Source organism: Muntiacus reevesi, chromosome 4, assembly GCF_963930625.1.
Source record: "Muntiacus reevesi chromosome 4, mMunRee1.1, whole genome shotgun sequence".
In the NCBI taxonomy this organism is placed as follows: domain Eukaryota; kingdom Metazoa; phylum Chordata; class Mammalia; order Artiodactyla; family Cervidae; genus Muntiacus; species Muntiacus reevesi.
Genome location: NC_089252.1, coordinates 135,137,174 through 135,155,316, shown reverse-complemented (window position 1 = coordinate 135,155,316; position 18,143 = coordinate 135,137,174). Strand labels below are relative to the sequence as shown.

At 39.7% G+C, this 18,143-nt stretch overlaps 1 protein-coding gene across 2 annotated transcripts in view; it reads left to right on the top strand.

The window, feature by feature from the left end:
• Nucleotides 1–18,143, top strand: part of KITLG (KIT ligand) — a 96,756-nt gene that overhangs the window by 28,531 nt on the left and 50,082 nt on the right. For both annotated transcript variants that reach the window (XM_065934180.1, XM_065934179.1), the window contains exon 2: nt 11,371–11,484. In XM_065934180.1, coding sequence (XP_065790252.1) covers nt 11,371–11,484 — 114 coding nt within the window. The remainder of the gene's footprint in view (nt 1–11,370; nt 11,485–18,143) is intronic.

Below are 18,143 nucleotides of genomic sequence, written 5' to 3'. Positions count from 1 at the left end.
AAGTAAATTTATTGAGCTTTGATTTATTTTTCTATTGCTGTTGGAACATATATGATCACCAATTTAGTGACCTAAAACAATACAGATTTATGATATTATGGTTTGGAGATTCAGAAGTCCAAAATGGGACCTCCTGGGCTAAAAGCAAGGTGAGACCCTGTGCTTTCTTGAAGTCTGTAAGGAAGACTCTTTCCTTGCCTTTTTTCAGCTTCTATCCTAGCCTCTTACTTCCATCTTCAATGCCAGCAGTGGCAGGTCAAGTCCTGATCGTGTCCCATCTTGCTGACCCTTCTTCCATCATTGTATCTCTTTGACCAGCTGGAAAGGTTCTCAGTTTGTGAAGACCAGTATGGTTAGGTTGGATTTAGAGAATCGAGGATAATCTCTCCCATCTCAAGGTCCTTTGCTTAGTTACATCTGCAAAGTCCATTTTGCCATATAAGGCAATATATTCGCAAATTCCAGGAATTAGGACATGGCTATCTTTTTGCCATTATTCTGTCTACCATAAGTACTGCCCCGCCCCATCCATGGGACATGTGTTGTATTTGCCATGGAGACTACAAGAGGCTAGACACGGGCATATTAACAGTAAAACTATGTTGCAAATCAATACCTGATGACATGGGAGAAATAGGTAAATTAAGACACAAACCAACAAAACTAAAAATAAAATTGAAAAGTCATTCAAACAAGTACAGTAATTTGGAGCTCCTTAGAGAAGGGCAGTCACAACTACATAACCAAAATACTTTCTTCCCCCTAGCTTTATTGAGGTTATTGTTCAGTTGCCCAGTCGTGTCCGACTCTGCAACCTCATGGACTGCAGCACACCAGGCTTCCCTGTCCTTCTCCATCTCCCAGATTTTGCTCAAACTCATATCCATTGAGTCAATGATGTCATCCAAACATCTCATCCTCTGTCGTCCCCTTCTACTGACTTCAATCTTTCCCAGCATCAGGGTCTTTACCAATGAGTCAGCTCTTCGCATCAGGTGGCCTGAGCATTGGAGCTTCAGCATCAGTCCTTCCAATGAATATTCAGTGTTGATTTCCTTTAAGATTGACTGGTTTGATCTCCTTCCTGTCCAAGGGACTCTCAAGAGTCTTCTCCAACAGCACAGTTCAAAAGCATCAGTTCTTTGGCACACAACCTTTTTTATTGGCCAGCTGTCACACCCATCCATACCTGACCACTGGAAAGACCATATCTTTGACTATACAGACCTTTGTGGGCAAAGTAATGTCTCTGCTTTTTAATACACTGTCTAGGTTTGTCATGGCTTTCCTGCCAAGAAGCAATCGTCTTCTAATTTCATGACTGCAGTCACCATCCACAGTGCTTTTAGAACCCAAGAAGAGAAAATCTGTCACTGCTTCCACCTCTTCCCTTTCTATTGGCCATGAAGTGATGGGGCTGATGCCATGATCTCAGTTTTTTTAATATTGAGTTTTAAGCCAGCTTTTCATGCTCCTCTTTCACCCTCCTCAAGAGGCTCTTTAGTTCCTCTTGGCTTTCTGCCATAAGGGTGGTGTCATCTGCATATCTGAGGTTGTTGATATTTCTCCTGGCATTTCACATGACGTACTCTGCATGTAAGTTTTTTTTTTTTTTTTAATTTTATTTAGTTATTTTTTTTTTTCAGTGGGTTTTGTCATACATTGATATGAATCAGCCATAGAGTTACACGTATTCCCCATCCCGATCCCCCCTCCCACCTCCCTCTCCACCCGACTCCTCAGGGTCCTCCCAGTGCACCAGGCCCGGGCGCTTGACTCATGCATCCCACTTGGGCTGGTGATCTGTTTCACCACAGATAATATACATGCTGTTCTCTCGAAACATCCCACCCTCGCCTTCTCCCACAGAGTTCAAAAGTCTGTTCTGTACTTCTCTGTCTCTTTTTCTGTTTTGCATATAGTGTTATCGTTACCATCTTTCTAAATTCCATATATATGTGTTAGTATGCTGTAATGTTCTTTATCTTTCTGGCTTACTTCACTCTGTATAATGGGCTTCAGTTTCATCCATCTCATTAGAACTGATTCAAATGAATTCTTTTTAATGGCTGAGTAATATTCCATGGTGTATATGTACCACAGCTTCCTTATCCATTCGTCTGCTTCCATGTCCTGGCTATTATAAATAGTGCTGCGATGAACATCGGGGTGCACATGTCTCTTTCAGATCTGGTTTCCTCGGTGTGTATGCCCAGGAGTGGGATTGATGGGTCATATGGCAGTTCTATTTCCAGTTTTTTAAAAAATCTCCACTAAGCAGGGTGACAGACAATAAGCAGGTACAACAAAGTCTTGATGTACTCCTTGCCCAGTTTGAAACCAGTCCGTTTTTCCATGTCTGGTTCTAACTGTTGCTCCTTGACCCGCATACAGGTTTCTTAGTAGGCAGGTGAGATGGTCTAGTATTCCCATCTCTTTCAGAATTTTCCACGGTTTGTTGTGATCTACACAGTCACAGAACCAGAGATCAAATTGCCAACATCCTTTGGATCATAGAGAAAGCTAGAGAATTCCAGAAAAACATCTACTTCTGCTTCATTGACTATACTAAATCCTTTGACTGTAGATCACAGCGAACTGGAAAATTTATTGAGGTATGACTGACAAATAAAATTGTGTATATTTAAGGTGTATGATGGGATGTTTTGATATATGAATACATTGTGAGATGATGACTACAGTCAGACTATCTGCGGTTACTCATGTGTATATGTGTGTGTATGTCTGTGTGTGTGATGAGTACACTTGAGATCTACTCTTAGAAACTTTCAAGTAAACAATATAGTATTATTATTTGTAGACAAAGTGCTGTACATTAGGCCTTCAGAACTTATAAATGAAAGTTTGTAACCTTTAGTCAATATCTCCCCATTTTCCTCCACCCCCTAGCCACCTTTCTGTTCTACTCTTTGTTACTATGAGTTCAGCAATTTTTTTGTTTTTGATTCCACATATACGTGAGATCATGTGATATTTGTCTTTCTGTATCTGGCTTATTTCGTTTAGTCTTTCCTTTTTTTTATGAGAATGAATCATCAAAGAAAAGCAAAGTTTAATATTTCTAGTCACTGTTTAGGAAATCAGGGAAGTATGTGTACTATATATTAGAATAATTTCTGCATAGAATAATATGGAAAAAAATACTTTTCCATTTAAAGTAGTAAGCTCCTCATTTCAACCCTCTCCCAAAAATACTGATAGGGAGGTATTACTACTGCTGTGCAGAATGCTCAATACATTTCTTCCCTGACTGCTCCTCCATCCGAATGTTTAGTTATGCCTGAGTGAATGATTGACTTTTATGAAAGATGAATACTCATCAGTAGCAAAGTACATGACCCTTGAAAATCATGAGTGTGAACTGCATGGGTCCACTTATATGTGGATATTTTTCAACAGTAAATACTGAGGTACTACACAGTCTTAGATTGGTTGAATCCCTGGGTACTGAGGAGTCAGGGATAGGGTGGGCTGACTATAAATTATACATAGATGACTGTTGCATTGCTTAAGGGCCACTGTACATGCAATATCAAATTACAATTTCAGTGTCACAGCTTTAACATAGTGTTTCATGACATGTGTTTCCCAGAGATACTTGTTTTTTATTTTGTTAATTTATTTTATTGAAGTACAGTTGTTTTACTATGTTGTGTTAATTTCCAGTGTGCAGCAAAGTGATTCAGTTACACTCATACATTCTTTTTCATGTTCTTTTCCGTTATAGTTTATCCCAGGATATTGAATATAGTTCTTTGTGCTATAGAGTAGGATCTTGTTTATCCATCCTATGTATCATAGATTGCACCTGCTAATCCCAAACTTCCACTCATTCCTTCCCCACCTCCCCCCACCTTTGGCCATAACTACTATGTCTGTGGGTCTGTTTCTGTTTTGTAGGTAAGGTCATTTGTGTCATATTTTAGATTCCAGATGTAAGTGACATCATATGGTGTTTGATTTTCTCTGACTACTTCACTTAGTGTGATAATCTCTAGGTCTACTCATGTTGTTTAAATAGCATTGTTTCATTCTATTTTATGGCTAGTATGCCTTTCCATACGTGTATCACATCTTTACCTGTTTATCTCTTGATGGACACAGGTTGTTTCCATAGCTTGGCTATTGTAAATCGTGATGCAGTGAACACTGGGATGCCTGTATCTTTTCCAATAATAGTTTTCTCATGATATATGTTCAAGAGTGGGATTGTGGGATCATATGGAAAATGTATCTTTAGTTTTTCTGAAGATTCTCCACACTGTTTTCCATAGTGGCTGCACCAATTTACATTCTCTCAGGAATACTGGAGTGTATTAATAGATTTAAGTTTAGTCCTACCCAAATAGACTCTAATAAATTGAGCAAAGTCATCTTTACAGGTGTTTGTATATAGTTGATCCAGAAGAAATTGCTGCCCTGGTGAAATTACTTTGCAATGGTTATAGAAGTCTGTATTAATATATATTTTTAAACTATCAAAAACATATAAAATTATAAAATTAAAAGTTCTGAAAAATGTAAAATATTCAGCTTTGACTTGGAAACAAGCTTGTCTTCATATGTATTATATTTAAATAATTATTGAAGTCTTTGAGAGATGGTGTCAGAGTCCTCATCAATGATGTAACAGTTTCCTGGGAGTGTTATGAGTATGAGATGGTGAAGAGGACAGGATTTCAAACTGGACACACTTGAGTTTTCATTCTGATCTCACCACAGAGTGAAAGTGAAAGTCACTCAGTAGTGTTCGACTCTTTGTGACCCTATGGACTATTCAGTCAATGGGATTCTCCAGGCCAGAATACTGGAGTGGGTAGCCTATCCCTTCTCCAGGGAATCTTCCCGATCCAGGAATCGAACCAGGATCTCCTGGATTGCAATCAGATTCTTTACCAGCTTAGCTGTCAGGGAAGCCCTCACCATATAGAAGTCACTGAATTTCTCTTTATCTTGGTTTCTTCATCTTCAAAATTAAGATAGATAAATCTTAAATTTTGTTTGTGATCAGTTGGTCAAAATGTTTGCTACCCAGTAAATATTCAGTAAGTGAAAGATGTATTCACTGCTGCTCAGAAAGCAGCAGCATTTGTGCACACATTCAGACGTCCTGCCTGGTGGTACTGATGACCTAGGTATATACTCTATTCAGGGCCAGGCCCTCTGTTTGAGGCCTGGCTCTCATCCCCTCCTGTCCTCAGGTGCATTGCTCCAATGTACCTTTCTTCTGATCTACAGTGCCAGTTGTATCTCCTTCTGGATTGTCCCCATGGGTATACAGACATCCTGGTATTTCTACCATCTTACAAATAAAAGTCTCCCCCCATCCCAACCTAATTCTTCACCAACTACATTTTCACTTTGTTTTTATTTCCTTGTTCATTTATTTATTTGCTGTCCTTTGAAAGACACCTCTTTTTAAAAAGCTATCTGTATGTACTGTTTCTAATCGCTCACCTCTCACTCTCAAATCCACTCCTCGCTGGCCTTTTCCAAACCGTTTCAATAAAAATGCTCTTGTTAATGTCACCAGTGACTTCTGTGCTGCTAAATTCAGTGATCAGTTCTCAGTCCTCATCTTCCTTGATCTATTATGAGTATTTGACGTAATTCATAGTTTGACCTTCTTAAGGTACTTCTACTTTTTCTGTTTTTTTTTTTTTAGCTTGGGTTCTTCCTCCTCCTCCACTGGCTCTCTCTCAGGCCCCTTTGTATGTTCTAAATCTTTTTCCAGACCTCTTAGGGTTGGAGCACCGTAGGACCCAGTTATTTGTTCCTTTTTCTATTTGTATTCACTCCTTTGATGGTCTCATCCACTCTTGTGCTTAAAATTCCATTTATGTATCAAAGGGTGTCATATTTATATATCCAGCCCAAACTACCCTCCTCAATCCAGATTCAAATATCCTGACCTACTTTCATCACTGGGATATCTCAAAGACATCTCAAACTGAGGACATTCAAAACTTTACTCCTGATCTGACCCCCCAAACCTTCTCTACCCCTCAGTCAGCCCCATATTGATAACTTGATGGCAACACTGTCCATTCAGTTGCTCAGACCAGAATCCTTGGACTCATCCTTGACTCTGAGCTAACCACCTCAAGCAGTACTCTGCGACAACCCTTTCTTGCTTGGATTACAGCAGTATCCCCAAATTGGTCTTCCTGTTTCTATTCTTACCACAGCAATCAGAAGTGATCTTTTTTAAATTTTTTTTTAGGGGAAGAATTTGTATTTTTAGAGCAGTTCATAGCAAAATTGAAGGTACAGAGGCTTCCCCAATGCCCCTTACCCCCACACACGCAGGGCCTCCCCCATTATCAATAATCTCCTACCAGAGTGGTGCATTTGTTACAGCTGATGGACTTATATTGATACACCTTAATCACCCAGAGCCCACAGTCTATGCTAGGGTTTACTCTTGGTGGTGTATCTTCTGTGAGTTTAAACAAACATATAATTATATGTATTCACAATTATCATATAGAGTACTTTCACTGCACTAGAAATCCTCTGTGCTCTGTCTGTGGGCTTCCCAGGAGGCTGAGTGGTAAAAGGAAAATCTGCCTACTAATGCAAGAGACATGAATTTGATCCCTGGGTTGAGAAGATCTCCTGGAGAAGAAAATGGCAACCCACGCCAGCATCCTTGCCTGGAGAATCCCATGGACAGAGCAGCCTGGTGGGCTACAGTCCATAGGGTCGCACAGAGTCGGCCACAGCTGAGCACACACGAGTGCATGCCCTGTCTGTGCATGCCTCCCGCTCCAACCCCTGGCAACGCGGATCTTTTTACTGTTTGCATAGCTTTGCCCTTTCTGGAATGACAAAGGAGTTGGAATCAAATGGTGTAGAGCCTTTTCATATTGACTTCTTCAATTTGTAATAGGCATTTGTTTCCTCTATGTCTTTTTATGGCTTCATAGCTCATTTCTTTTTAGTGCTGAGTAAAAGTCCATTGCCCAGATATACCACAGTTTATTCATCTGTTCACCTGCTGAAGGACATTCTGGTTGTTTCCAAGTTTTGGCAGTTTTGAATAAGCTGCTATAGAAATCAGTAAGCAGTATATATCAGTAAGATATATATTTTCAGCTCCTTGGGATAGGAGCAAGGAGCATGGATCATATGGTAAGTGTATGTTCAGTTTTGTAAGAAACAACCAGCTTTTTAAAAAATATTATTATATAATATGTCATCTGGTTCCTATGCTCAAAATCCTGCAACGAATCCCACTTGGTTCACAGTAAATGTCAAAAATCCAGATGAGTATACAAGACCCTACATGATCTGACCTGTTCTCTTTGACATCATCTTCTTCATTGCTCCCTGCTTTAATCTCACATGTGTGCATGTGTGCTAAGTTGCTTCAGTCCTGTTCAACTCTTTGCAACCCTATGGGCTTGCCCATCCAGCTAGCCCACCCAGCTCCTCTGTCCATGGGATTCTCCAGGCAAGAATACTGGAGTGGGTTGCCATGCCCTTCTTCAGGGGATCTTCCCAACTTAGGAATAGAACCCAAGTCTCTTGTCTCCTGCCCTGGCAGGTGGGTTCTTGACCACTAGCACCACCCGAGAAGCCCTGCTTTCTTCTTGCTCTTCCTTAAATAAAGGAGGTTCCTTAAATCAATGAGTACGCATTTCTTTTATAATGGCGGGGGGAGATATACTTGCTAAAAATTGTCAGGGCAGTGACATTCCAAGTAGGTTTTTTCTTTATTCTCCAAGTGTTTGGTAATGATAATATTTTACTTTTATAATAAAATATCTTGAAAGATTCCATTGAAAACAACAAAATAGACCTTAGGGACTTAGCAGTAGCTTCTCTTTCTCTGTCTATAATACTCTCCTATGGACATCTGCATGGATAATTCCCTTAGCACTATCTAATCTTTGATAAAACATTGCCTTCCCAATGGGACCCCACCAAAAAAGCATTCTTTTTCCAGTCATTCATATTGCAGTCTCTGGGGAAAGAGAGGTGGAGTTAATAGCTGGTACTGTGGCCTTTTCTCTAGATTCAGAGATGCCTGGGGATTTGACCTCTCTACCTTCCTCTTTGTATCAAGGACTCAAGTAACTGATAGGCGTAGACCTAACCTTCACCCAAGAGAATCCTGCTGAAGTTACTAGGGAGCAGAACAATCTCCAGTATGCACGTTATTGTAGAGACTGGTGGGAGTAGCTATACTGGAGAATGAGTGGCAGCTCATGGCATTTCCCTGATGGGGCTACTCAACTAGCGAGACAAGCCTGAGAAGTGGTCCTGCCCAGCCAGCATTGTGAATCATTGCCACGTAGCCCAAGGGTGTAGTGATATGTGCACATTAGAGGTGGTGCAGGAGTCATCATGGGTTCTACCCTGCTGTGCATGCTGCTTGTCACCTCTCCTGTTTCCTTTCTCAAAGCTAGGTAATACACTTGATGCTGGGTGAGGCCTCCAGTGCCTCATGAGCGTAACTGTCACCTGGAACCTAAGACCCTGCTGCTAGTAGAGGAGAGTAGGCATTATCAGCCCAGTCCCTCTACTGAGATCTTTTCATGGCATACTTTTGACATACTATATAATCGGTTATTTACCAGTTTTATTGGTTATAGTCTGCCTTCTCTCACTAGAAGTTAAGCTTCATGAGGGCAGGGATTTTTGCTTTTTCTTTTTTTCTTACTAATATATCCCCAGCATCTAGAACAGTGCCCAGCACACAGTAGCACTGGGTGCTTAATAAATATTTGCTGAATGAATGAGTGAACAAATGCTTGTGGAGTGTTTCTTCAATGTCAGGCATAAGACATGGTAAAGAGAAATCAACAGAATTTCTGCCCTTGTATTTTTTTTTCATTCAGTCTTACCGAGATATAATTAACATATCCCCTATATAAGTTGTACACCATAGTGATTTGACTTACATACATCATGCAGTGATGACCATATTAAGATTACTGAACATCTGTCATCTCATATAGATACCAAATTAAAGAAGCAGAAATTTTTTTTTCCTTGTGATAAGAACCCTTTGGATTTACTCTCAAACAACCTTCATATATAACATAGAGCAGTGTTAATTATATTTATCATGTTATACACTACATTCCTAGTAGTGATTTACCTTTTGACTGAAAGTTTGTACCTTTTGATCACCTTTATCGAATTCCCCCTCCCTCATCCCTGTGCCTTTATATTTCTTACAGCCTAGAATATGAATAAAGTTATTAGAGATTGGCCCTTTATAGAGATCCTTAGGGAAGATTCCAAAGTCAGATCATGAAAGAGGGTGTTGGAGAAATATATTTCAAGGGAGGGTTAGATTTTAGCAGTGATAGTATGAGAGAAACTTTGAGTTTAAGCATTGTATTTACATACATGAAGGGAGACTCTTGGAGGAGATGCTATGTGTTGGGATTGTCCACAAAGCAGAATCCCCCAAACAAATCATTTACACCAGCGGTTCCCAACCTTTTCAGCACCAGGGCCCAGTTTCATGGAAGACAGTTTTTCCACGGGCCAGGGTAGAGATGGGGATGGTTTTGGGATGACTCAAGCATATTACATGTATTGTGCATGTAATTTCTATTATTTATTACTCAGCTTCTCTTCAGATCATCAGGCATTAGATCCCAGAGGTTAGGGACCCCTGATGTACACAATTTAGTCTTTATTTTGGCCCAAGGGAGAAAAGCAGGATCCCACCAAGCTCAAAGTAGCCTTAAACAAAATTAAGCAGGATTACTGTTAATGATTACCTATGATCATCTATGTAATCATAGATTACAATGGTAAAACAATGAAGGGATTTTAGTTTTGTTTACACTACATTATTATCTATGTAGGTAGCATTGTAGTCTTAGAAATTTTAGTAAATGATAATTGTAACTTGGTCCAGTATAATATCTATTAAGCTGGCAGTTATTAACTGAAAATAATAATTCAGTTCCATTTAATACATGGCTGGTTACATAATAAGTAGGAAAGATTTCTAGCCATGTGCAGATGGGCCTTTGCGTAATTTTAAGATGCCATAGATGAATGTTAACTCATAAAAGAATTCTCACATTTAAAAATATCATCACATCTCCATGCCTTTGCTCCTGTTGTTTATTTTTCCTGGAATGCTCATCCCTTCCCTGTCAACTCTTGCAAATTCCTCCTCTGTCCACCAGAATCCAGTTGGAGTCACATATTTTCTGTGGCTTTTCTTGGCACTGCCTTTCTGCCACGAGTTCTCTCCCTTAAGATTAATTGATTAATTGCTTCCTCCTCTGGGTTCCCAAAACATTTATCACAGGGTGTGGGTATTACTTAGTTCCCTGAATCTGCATTTCAGGGGAGTCTTATCCCCTTTGTTTCTCTGGCTGGCTCGGTCTCTGTCTCATACAAGTTCAATAAATAGGTATCAAATTTGAAGCATTAGACTCTTTTTTAACCTTGATCACTGATTCATCCAGCAAATATTTAGCAAGAGCTTTTTATATTCCAGGTGCTGTTATGTCTTATAAAGATACTGAGGGGAAAAAAAAATAGATGCCCTAATTTTTAGAAATATAAAACATAGGGTAATAAGAAAAAGGAAGCCATGCATAAAAGTAACTATTTAACATGGTTGAGTTATTTGGAAAGAGAGATATCGTGTATATGTGTGTGTGTGTGTGTGTGTGTGTGTGTGTGTGTGTGATTACTTCATGCTGGTGTTCAAAAATGTCTTCTCATTGACTAAGAAAATATTTTTCCTTGTTAAATTGCTAAAAAATTGTGATTCAAAACAATGGTTCTTTTGATGTCTCACAAGTTAGATTAAATTCTTTCCTAGATCTAAACATCTCTCCCTCACTTTAACTGGGTGTTCTAGTAGGTTATTGGGTTAAAGCAATGCTCAGAGTTTTGCTGTTACTTGCCAAACAGTCTACTTTTAAAGTAGAGAAAATTTTTTTTGGTGCCTTAAGGCACAAATTTTATACATTCCCTAGTTTTTAGAAAATAGCTTAAGTGATAAATTCTTTTCGTGTTGCTACAAGTTCATTTCTAATTGCCATTGGGAAATTGCCCATAGACAGCTTTTGACAAAAGTTAATGATACTATCATTGAAATGAAAAATCCAAACTGTATTTTAACTGAGAATTTTTAAGAAATTTGGTTAGCATAGTTTGTGTGTAAGGCATTTAGTTGTATTTAAGCCAGTAGCATTAAAAGAAAAATTCTTTTTTCCACATTAAGGCAGAAAATGTTAGTTGTTAATAGTTTGAGTGATTATGGATGTTTATGGATGGATATTGGATATATCCATGGATATTTATGGATGGATTATGGATATATTATGGATGGTCACCAGCATTTTTTCTCTTTCCATTTAGACTTGGATTATCACTTGCATTTATCTTCAACTGCTCCTATTTAATCCTCTCGTCCACACTGAAGGGATCTGCGGGAGCCGTGTGACTGATGATGTGAAAGACGTTACAAAATTGGTAAGGAATGCTTTCAATTGCTCTGACTCTTGTACTTTTTGGAAAAGATTTCCTTTTCTTCTTGCCCCAGATTAGTGTCTTTCAGAGATCAGGAGGGATGTCACCGAGTTGCCCTGAAGGGTTCGTAGCGAGCAGGTCAGGAGATGTTTAGGGTCACGGAGCATCTTGGTAACGCTGGCCCGCCGCGCCTCTCTTGGGGGACTGTTTCCTCGCGGGTCTCCTCATCGCCTTCGCAGGCGGTGAAGGGCACTGGTGGGTGCTGTGTCAGCTGATATATGAGCACTAGCTTGTTCCCCATTATCTCATAGGCTTGTTTCATTTTCCCTCCACATGTCTTCCTGCTCTTCTCTAAAGAGCCTAGCAAAAGGCGATCTGAGCGGCTCACGCTCCGCTTTCCAGCTGCTCTAGGACTCCGTTACACGCGGGTGGGTGTTTGCCTCTCAGTAAGCACAGCTGGAGTCATTTGTTGCCCAGACGTTGACCAGACACGTCTCCCACATCCATCCCGTCGTAACCCTTCCCTCAGCAAGAGCCGCTTTTCCCGAGTGCCCTTGGTCACTGCCGGCTTCATGCCAGGCTTCTCTTAAGGCGCAGACCGCAGAGAGGGAGGCGCTAACAGCCCCTGAGATGGGCTCCTCCCGACCCTCACGATCTCGCGGCAACTGTGCGCGCTCATTTGAGCTGCGTTGTATGCTTTTGGAGTGAGCAAAGTTTGAAAAGCCGTTTTGTAAGTTCCTGGTTTAAAGGAGCCCAGTGGCACTCAGTTATTTGAATATTGTTTAGAGGGCAGAGTGATGTGAGAATAGGAAAGAAATGAAGGTTGTCGTACGTAAAAAAGAAAGTATATTTGTTGAGATGTTTATCTTCCCTACCTTGATATTCATTTCCTGGTGTATATGTTGTTATTTTGGGTTCATAGCCAAACTTCAAAACAGAACTTTAATGTTACGATCTGAGTTTTGCTTAGTCTCAATGCAGAATTAAGAATATACACATCCATGCACACACACACACACACCACGCAGATTTCTTTGGATACCTACCAAGTCCAGGCTTACAAATATTCTCCGGTGCAGTATCTGAAGGTGTATCAACCTGTTTTATTGGAGGGGCTGGTGATCCAAGCAGTATAACATTTGCCTCCTAAATGCCCAGCTGGGTTTAAGGATGGGCTGAGGGAAGTACTTTTTTTCAAAACATAGATCATGATCCTTTTCCTCAAGTTGCTTGTTAGTTTGTGAGCCAAGGGACTACACTAAGAAGAAAATGTTTATATTCAAAATTTGGTATGCGTCAAAGGCCCTCATGAAATGTTTGTTCAATGAATGAAGAAAGGATGTGCACCATCAAAGGCTGTGTACAGCATCAAAATTATCTGTTCATGAAGGTCACAAGGGCCCCACTGTGCAAACAGGTCTGAGGAAGAGCTCTAGGCATCTACATTTAAAAGATATTCCTTAAAGGAGATTGAGGAACCATTGCTTTAGATGGTTATGCTGTCAAAGTTTAGAGACCAAAATATTGTGCCCTTACTTTAACCTCATTTCTTATTATGACTAGTTTTTTTCTTTTTTTTCTTTTATGATGACTAGTTTTATCTACGTTGTATAGTTCAGTTGCTCAGTTGTGTCCAACTCTTTGTGACCCCCTGACCTGCAGCACACCAGGCCTCCCTGTCCATCACCAACTCCCAGAGCTTGCTCAAATTCACGTTCATCGAGTCAGTGATGCCATCCAAATATCTCATCCTCTGTTGTCCCCTTCTCCTCCTGCCTTTAATCTTTACCAGCATCAGGGTCTTTTCTAAGAAGTCAGTTCTTTGCCTCAGGTGGCCAAAGGATTGGAATTGCAGCTTCACCATCAGTCCTTCCAGTGAATATCCAGGACTGATTTCCTTTAGGATGGACTGGCTGGATCGCCTTGCAGTCCAAGGAGGGACTCTCAAGAGTCTTCTCCAACACCACAGTTCAAAAGCATCAATTCTTTGATGCTCAGCTTTCTTTATGGTCCAACTCTCACATCCATACATGACTACTGGAAAAACCATAGTTTTTCTATGTTGTATGGGTTTACATATATGTTAGATTAAACGAGTCTCCAAAATAGACTTAAAGTAGGTCCCAACTGGGAAATTAACAACTCTTATGGGGCTATTTGTGGAACCATGGAGCTACAATGAGCAGGGGGATCAGAAGTAGTCCTAGGCATTCAATTTCAAATATGTGGGCAAGGAGTCACAGATGGAAGGTGATGGTGTATCTGACCACAGGCTGAGAATGTCCAAAATTAAAATGACATTTAAGAAAAATTACTTGTAGTCAGTATTTTTTGCTGTTTGAAGAATATTACTTAATGAGCCCCACTTCCTGTGAAATGTCAAACCGATATTTTCAAGTGGCATAAGTAGCTACTATAAGCACCTTCCAAGATTTTCTGTTCTTGTCTTTAACCATCTGCTTATTTTCATTCTGTTACCTATCAGTTGATACAGTGAAAAATGCAAGAAACTTTGAGAAAGAAATGCCTGGAAAGAGATACTTATTAATAGTAAAATATTAATATAATTCCTTTCCCCAGGGGCAAAGGTAAAAATCATTAAACTGAAAAAAGTCTTTTTTCTCCCTTCCAGCAACTGACTCAGAGGGGAATTTTTTAATTTCAAGAGTTGATCTAAATGAAATTAGTGTGTTTACTTCAGATTATTGGGGGGAAAAGTCAAGTTAATAACAAAAAAGGATTTAGAAGATCACTTCTGATTGAATAAAGACCTACTTAATGCACAGCCAGTATTTCATAGAGTAGGAAATTGAAAGATATAAAATAATCTCTGGTCTCAGAGTGATTATAATCTAGTTTGGGGCTAAGCCATCTCTATGAATATATGAAAGCAGATCACTAATACCACAATAACCACATGAAAATGGATGCCATTTAAAAGGTTTTCTGGTAAAGTATGGGATCCAACTGGTACTAATTTTTTGGTTAGAATGGATTTTAGGATCTGACAGACCTGCTCTTTGACCTAAGATGAAGAAACTATCTAAAGTTCAGTTCTTACTTCCCAATTTTGTGGTGTAGATTAAATAAGAGAATCTGTGTGTGTGTATTACATATATATATATAACACCACAGTTATTGTAACATAATCTCTCTGTGCCTCAGTTTCCTCATCATTATAATAGATTAATAGCAGAACAGGGGTTGGCAGTGCCAACCTTCTGGCAGTGGAAAATCATCTCACAGCCTGTAGTTGGCCCTCTAACACGTAAGGTTCCTCCCTAGCTGTGGTTTTTGCATCCACAGATTCAACAACAGTGGATTGTGTAGTAATGTAATGCTATTGAAAAAAAATAGGAGTATGAGTAGACTCATAAAATTTAAACACGTGTTGTTCAAGGATCTACTGTACTTAACCTCATAGAGTGATTTTAAAGATTAAATAAAAGAACGGTGCTAGGAACATTGCAAGTGCTTGCTAAATATTGTGTTTGTGATGGTAGTATAGGACTCCTCTGGTGGCTCAGTCGTAAAGAATCTCTCATTGCAAGAGACTGGGTTCGATCCCTGGGTCGTGAAGATCCCCTGGAGGAGGAAATGGCAGCCCACTCCAGTGTTCTTGCCTGGGTAATCCCATGGACAGAGGAGCCTGGTTGGCTACAGTCCAGGGCCACAAAGAGTTGGACAGACTTAGCAACTGAGGGCAGAATGGTAGTGTGATGGTAGTGATGTTTGTGGGGTTATAGGATACTGGAGCTGAATTTAGAGAATTTAGAATTTCATAAATCGGAAAACTGAGATCCCTGAGTGGTGAAGTCCAGCTCCTGGTCCCATTACCTGTGTTGTCTTCTAGGACAGTGGTTTTCAGACTGGCTTTAAGAGACTGCCCAGCAGCTCTGCTTTTATTGATGTGTCTGGGTTTTCTGAATAAGACTTGGGTGGAACAAAGAATTGAGCTTCTGGAAAAATGTTTGTGAATCACGTCTCTAAACCGGAACCATCCAGTCACAATCTCTGAGGGTCCTTATGGAAAGTATAGCCATCAGGGCCCTGCCTCAGAAATACTGGATTGCAGCTCATGGAGATGAGATGCAGGAAACTTAACGTGTGGGGCTGGCATCCCAGGTGATAGTCATTTGCACAGGTCAGGACTGCTGAGGTCATAATATTATACTTAGAATTTGGGGTTGTTTCCATATTTGAAAAGAAGTGGCATCCCCATCCTTAGCCTAAAACTCATTGACTTTTGGGGACATGAGTGACTTTTCTGTTTTATGGCTACAGATAACCACAGCCTCACTCTGGAGAACAGTGGAGCAGAAAAGCATCTTGAAGTAGGTCAGGCTTACTGGGGTGTTTCATACGAGCTCTGCTGTTACCCAGCTGTGTGCCTTTGGACAAGTAAATCTCTGAACCTTTCTAGGATTCAACTTTTGGTTTTGAAAATGAGGAATGAGGACATGATCAGTAGTTCTTAATCTAGAATTCATAAACTTTCAAACTCTTTCAAATGAAATTCCAAATTATGCTTGCTGTGTGCCTTATGTGTTTCTGGTGGTGATGGTTTATTTGCTAAGTCGTGTCCGACTCTTGTGATCCCATGGACTGTGCCCGCCCATGGGATTATCCAGGCAGGAATACTGGAGTGGGTTGTCATTTCCTTCTCCAGGGGATCTTCCCGACCCAGGAATTGAACCCGGGTCTCCTGCGTTGCAGGCAGATGATTTACCAACTGAGCTACGAGGGAAGCCCTATGTGTGTTTCTAAGAACGTGTGTAACTTTTCATTTGCTTCCCAGAGAAGTCTGTAACCCTCCCCCCAAAATGATAAGAACTACCAAATTGGATTACTTGGGAGGTGCTTTTTGGCCCTGAGATTCTTTTATTCCATAGTCCTACTTCTTCAGATTGTACATGTTGGAATGATCCAGTTATATGCCTTGACTAAAGGAGGTTATATCAGATTGGATTTACTTGCTTTGAAGGCATAACGTTTGTACATTTTATCTGAGAAAAAGAAAGTGGGTTGAGAATACTTTTTTACCCTTTGCTCATTGTATTTATTCAACTAAAATCATTCCTTTGCCAGTGCTGCCAGTTCCGCCTTTGCTGTAGGTGGCAACTTGCTCTCTGCCCACAAACCTTGCTTGTTTGCTTGGGGTGACTCCCATGTCACAGAGGCACATGGTTTGTGACTTTAGTGTCATTTTCTTTTTAATTTCTCTTGGACGTTTTGTACTACACCTTTAGTCCCCATGGTTTCCATTTGAAATCCTTCTGGCATGTTTACTCAGCATAATAGTTCATCTATTTACAGAACATTTTGCTTTGTTTCTAAAAAATGTTGCAAGACTTGTGTTAAGTGGCAGACTCAGACCTACCTAAAGTAAGGGTATTTGGGAAGGGGGTGAATCAAACTTCAAAAACTTGTATCTTTGGGGTGGTTCAGCTGCAGCTCTTAATGATTGTGTTGATAAAAAAGGAATCCGAACATTGAAATAGATCAAATTAGTTTTTCCTTCTGTTCTTTCTACTGTTTCCTTCATTTATGATAATTTTTCTTCATTTGGGGGAGTTTAATTAAATGTGACTTTGCTGGTTTTTGAAAACATTTTTATCTTTATCTGTTGGGTAATTATTTGTCTTCCTTAAAATGTTTAAGGCAGGTTGCTGTTCCAGCCTCCATCTTGTAAAAGTGAAATTACTCTGTCTTTTCAAGGTCGGTCTATAGACCAGTAGGGTAAAGTCAGAAATTTGTGACTTTCTTGGTCTTGAGGTAGGCAGTTATTTTAAATAGATTATATTAATACATGACTCTTACAGTTTGACATAATAGGAGATTATAAAAATATTCTTAGATAACAAATTTCATACTTCGAGTGGATGGTTTTGAATAGTGCTGAATTTTTATTCTCTTCAAAGACAATGTTCTTTGGATAGAATTACCACTTTATTAAAATGGAGGATTGGAGTCTCTGAGTCTTCCCATTTCTAAGTATATCTTCTCTTTAAAAGCAGAGGTCCCCCATAGTTTTGTTTGCCCGTTGAAGAACAACGGTTTGATAGCTGGATAATTTTTAAAGTTGAGTTTTTATTAATTTGCAGTATTTAGCATTTTACTTTCTGCTCCTGCAGTCAGTAGATTTTTTTTCCTCTCTATTTAAAGCTAAATTTTGGACTTAAACAGTATTCAAAGCACAGAGTATATTAGAAATAATATTTGTAAAAACTGACTAGCTATGTTGCCAAGCATATCAGTCTTATCATAAAGAAAATGTTGTTCTTCCTTTGTAAGATAAACCACTTAGGTACAGTATCCCCTGCTCCTTGACTTTTTTTTTTACAGCAGATATTGTGTGAACATCCAAGCACCATGCAAAGCCCTGTCTGTGGATTCTCTGTTTTAGTTATTGCAACCTTAGGAGGTAATGATTTTGTCCACCCATGTATTCTTTACCGTCTGGGTCAAAGGGAAGCCTGATTAATGCACCAATGTATTGACTAGGCAGCTGAAGCCTAGTGATGGTTAGTAACTTGATGATTCTTACCTGGAAGCTGGGAGATGAATAGAGGTATGAACCCATACCTGCCCATCTCTGGAACATAAGAACCCAGTTCATAATTTATGATGTCTTATGTCAGTATCAACTGCAATTTAAGAAC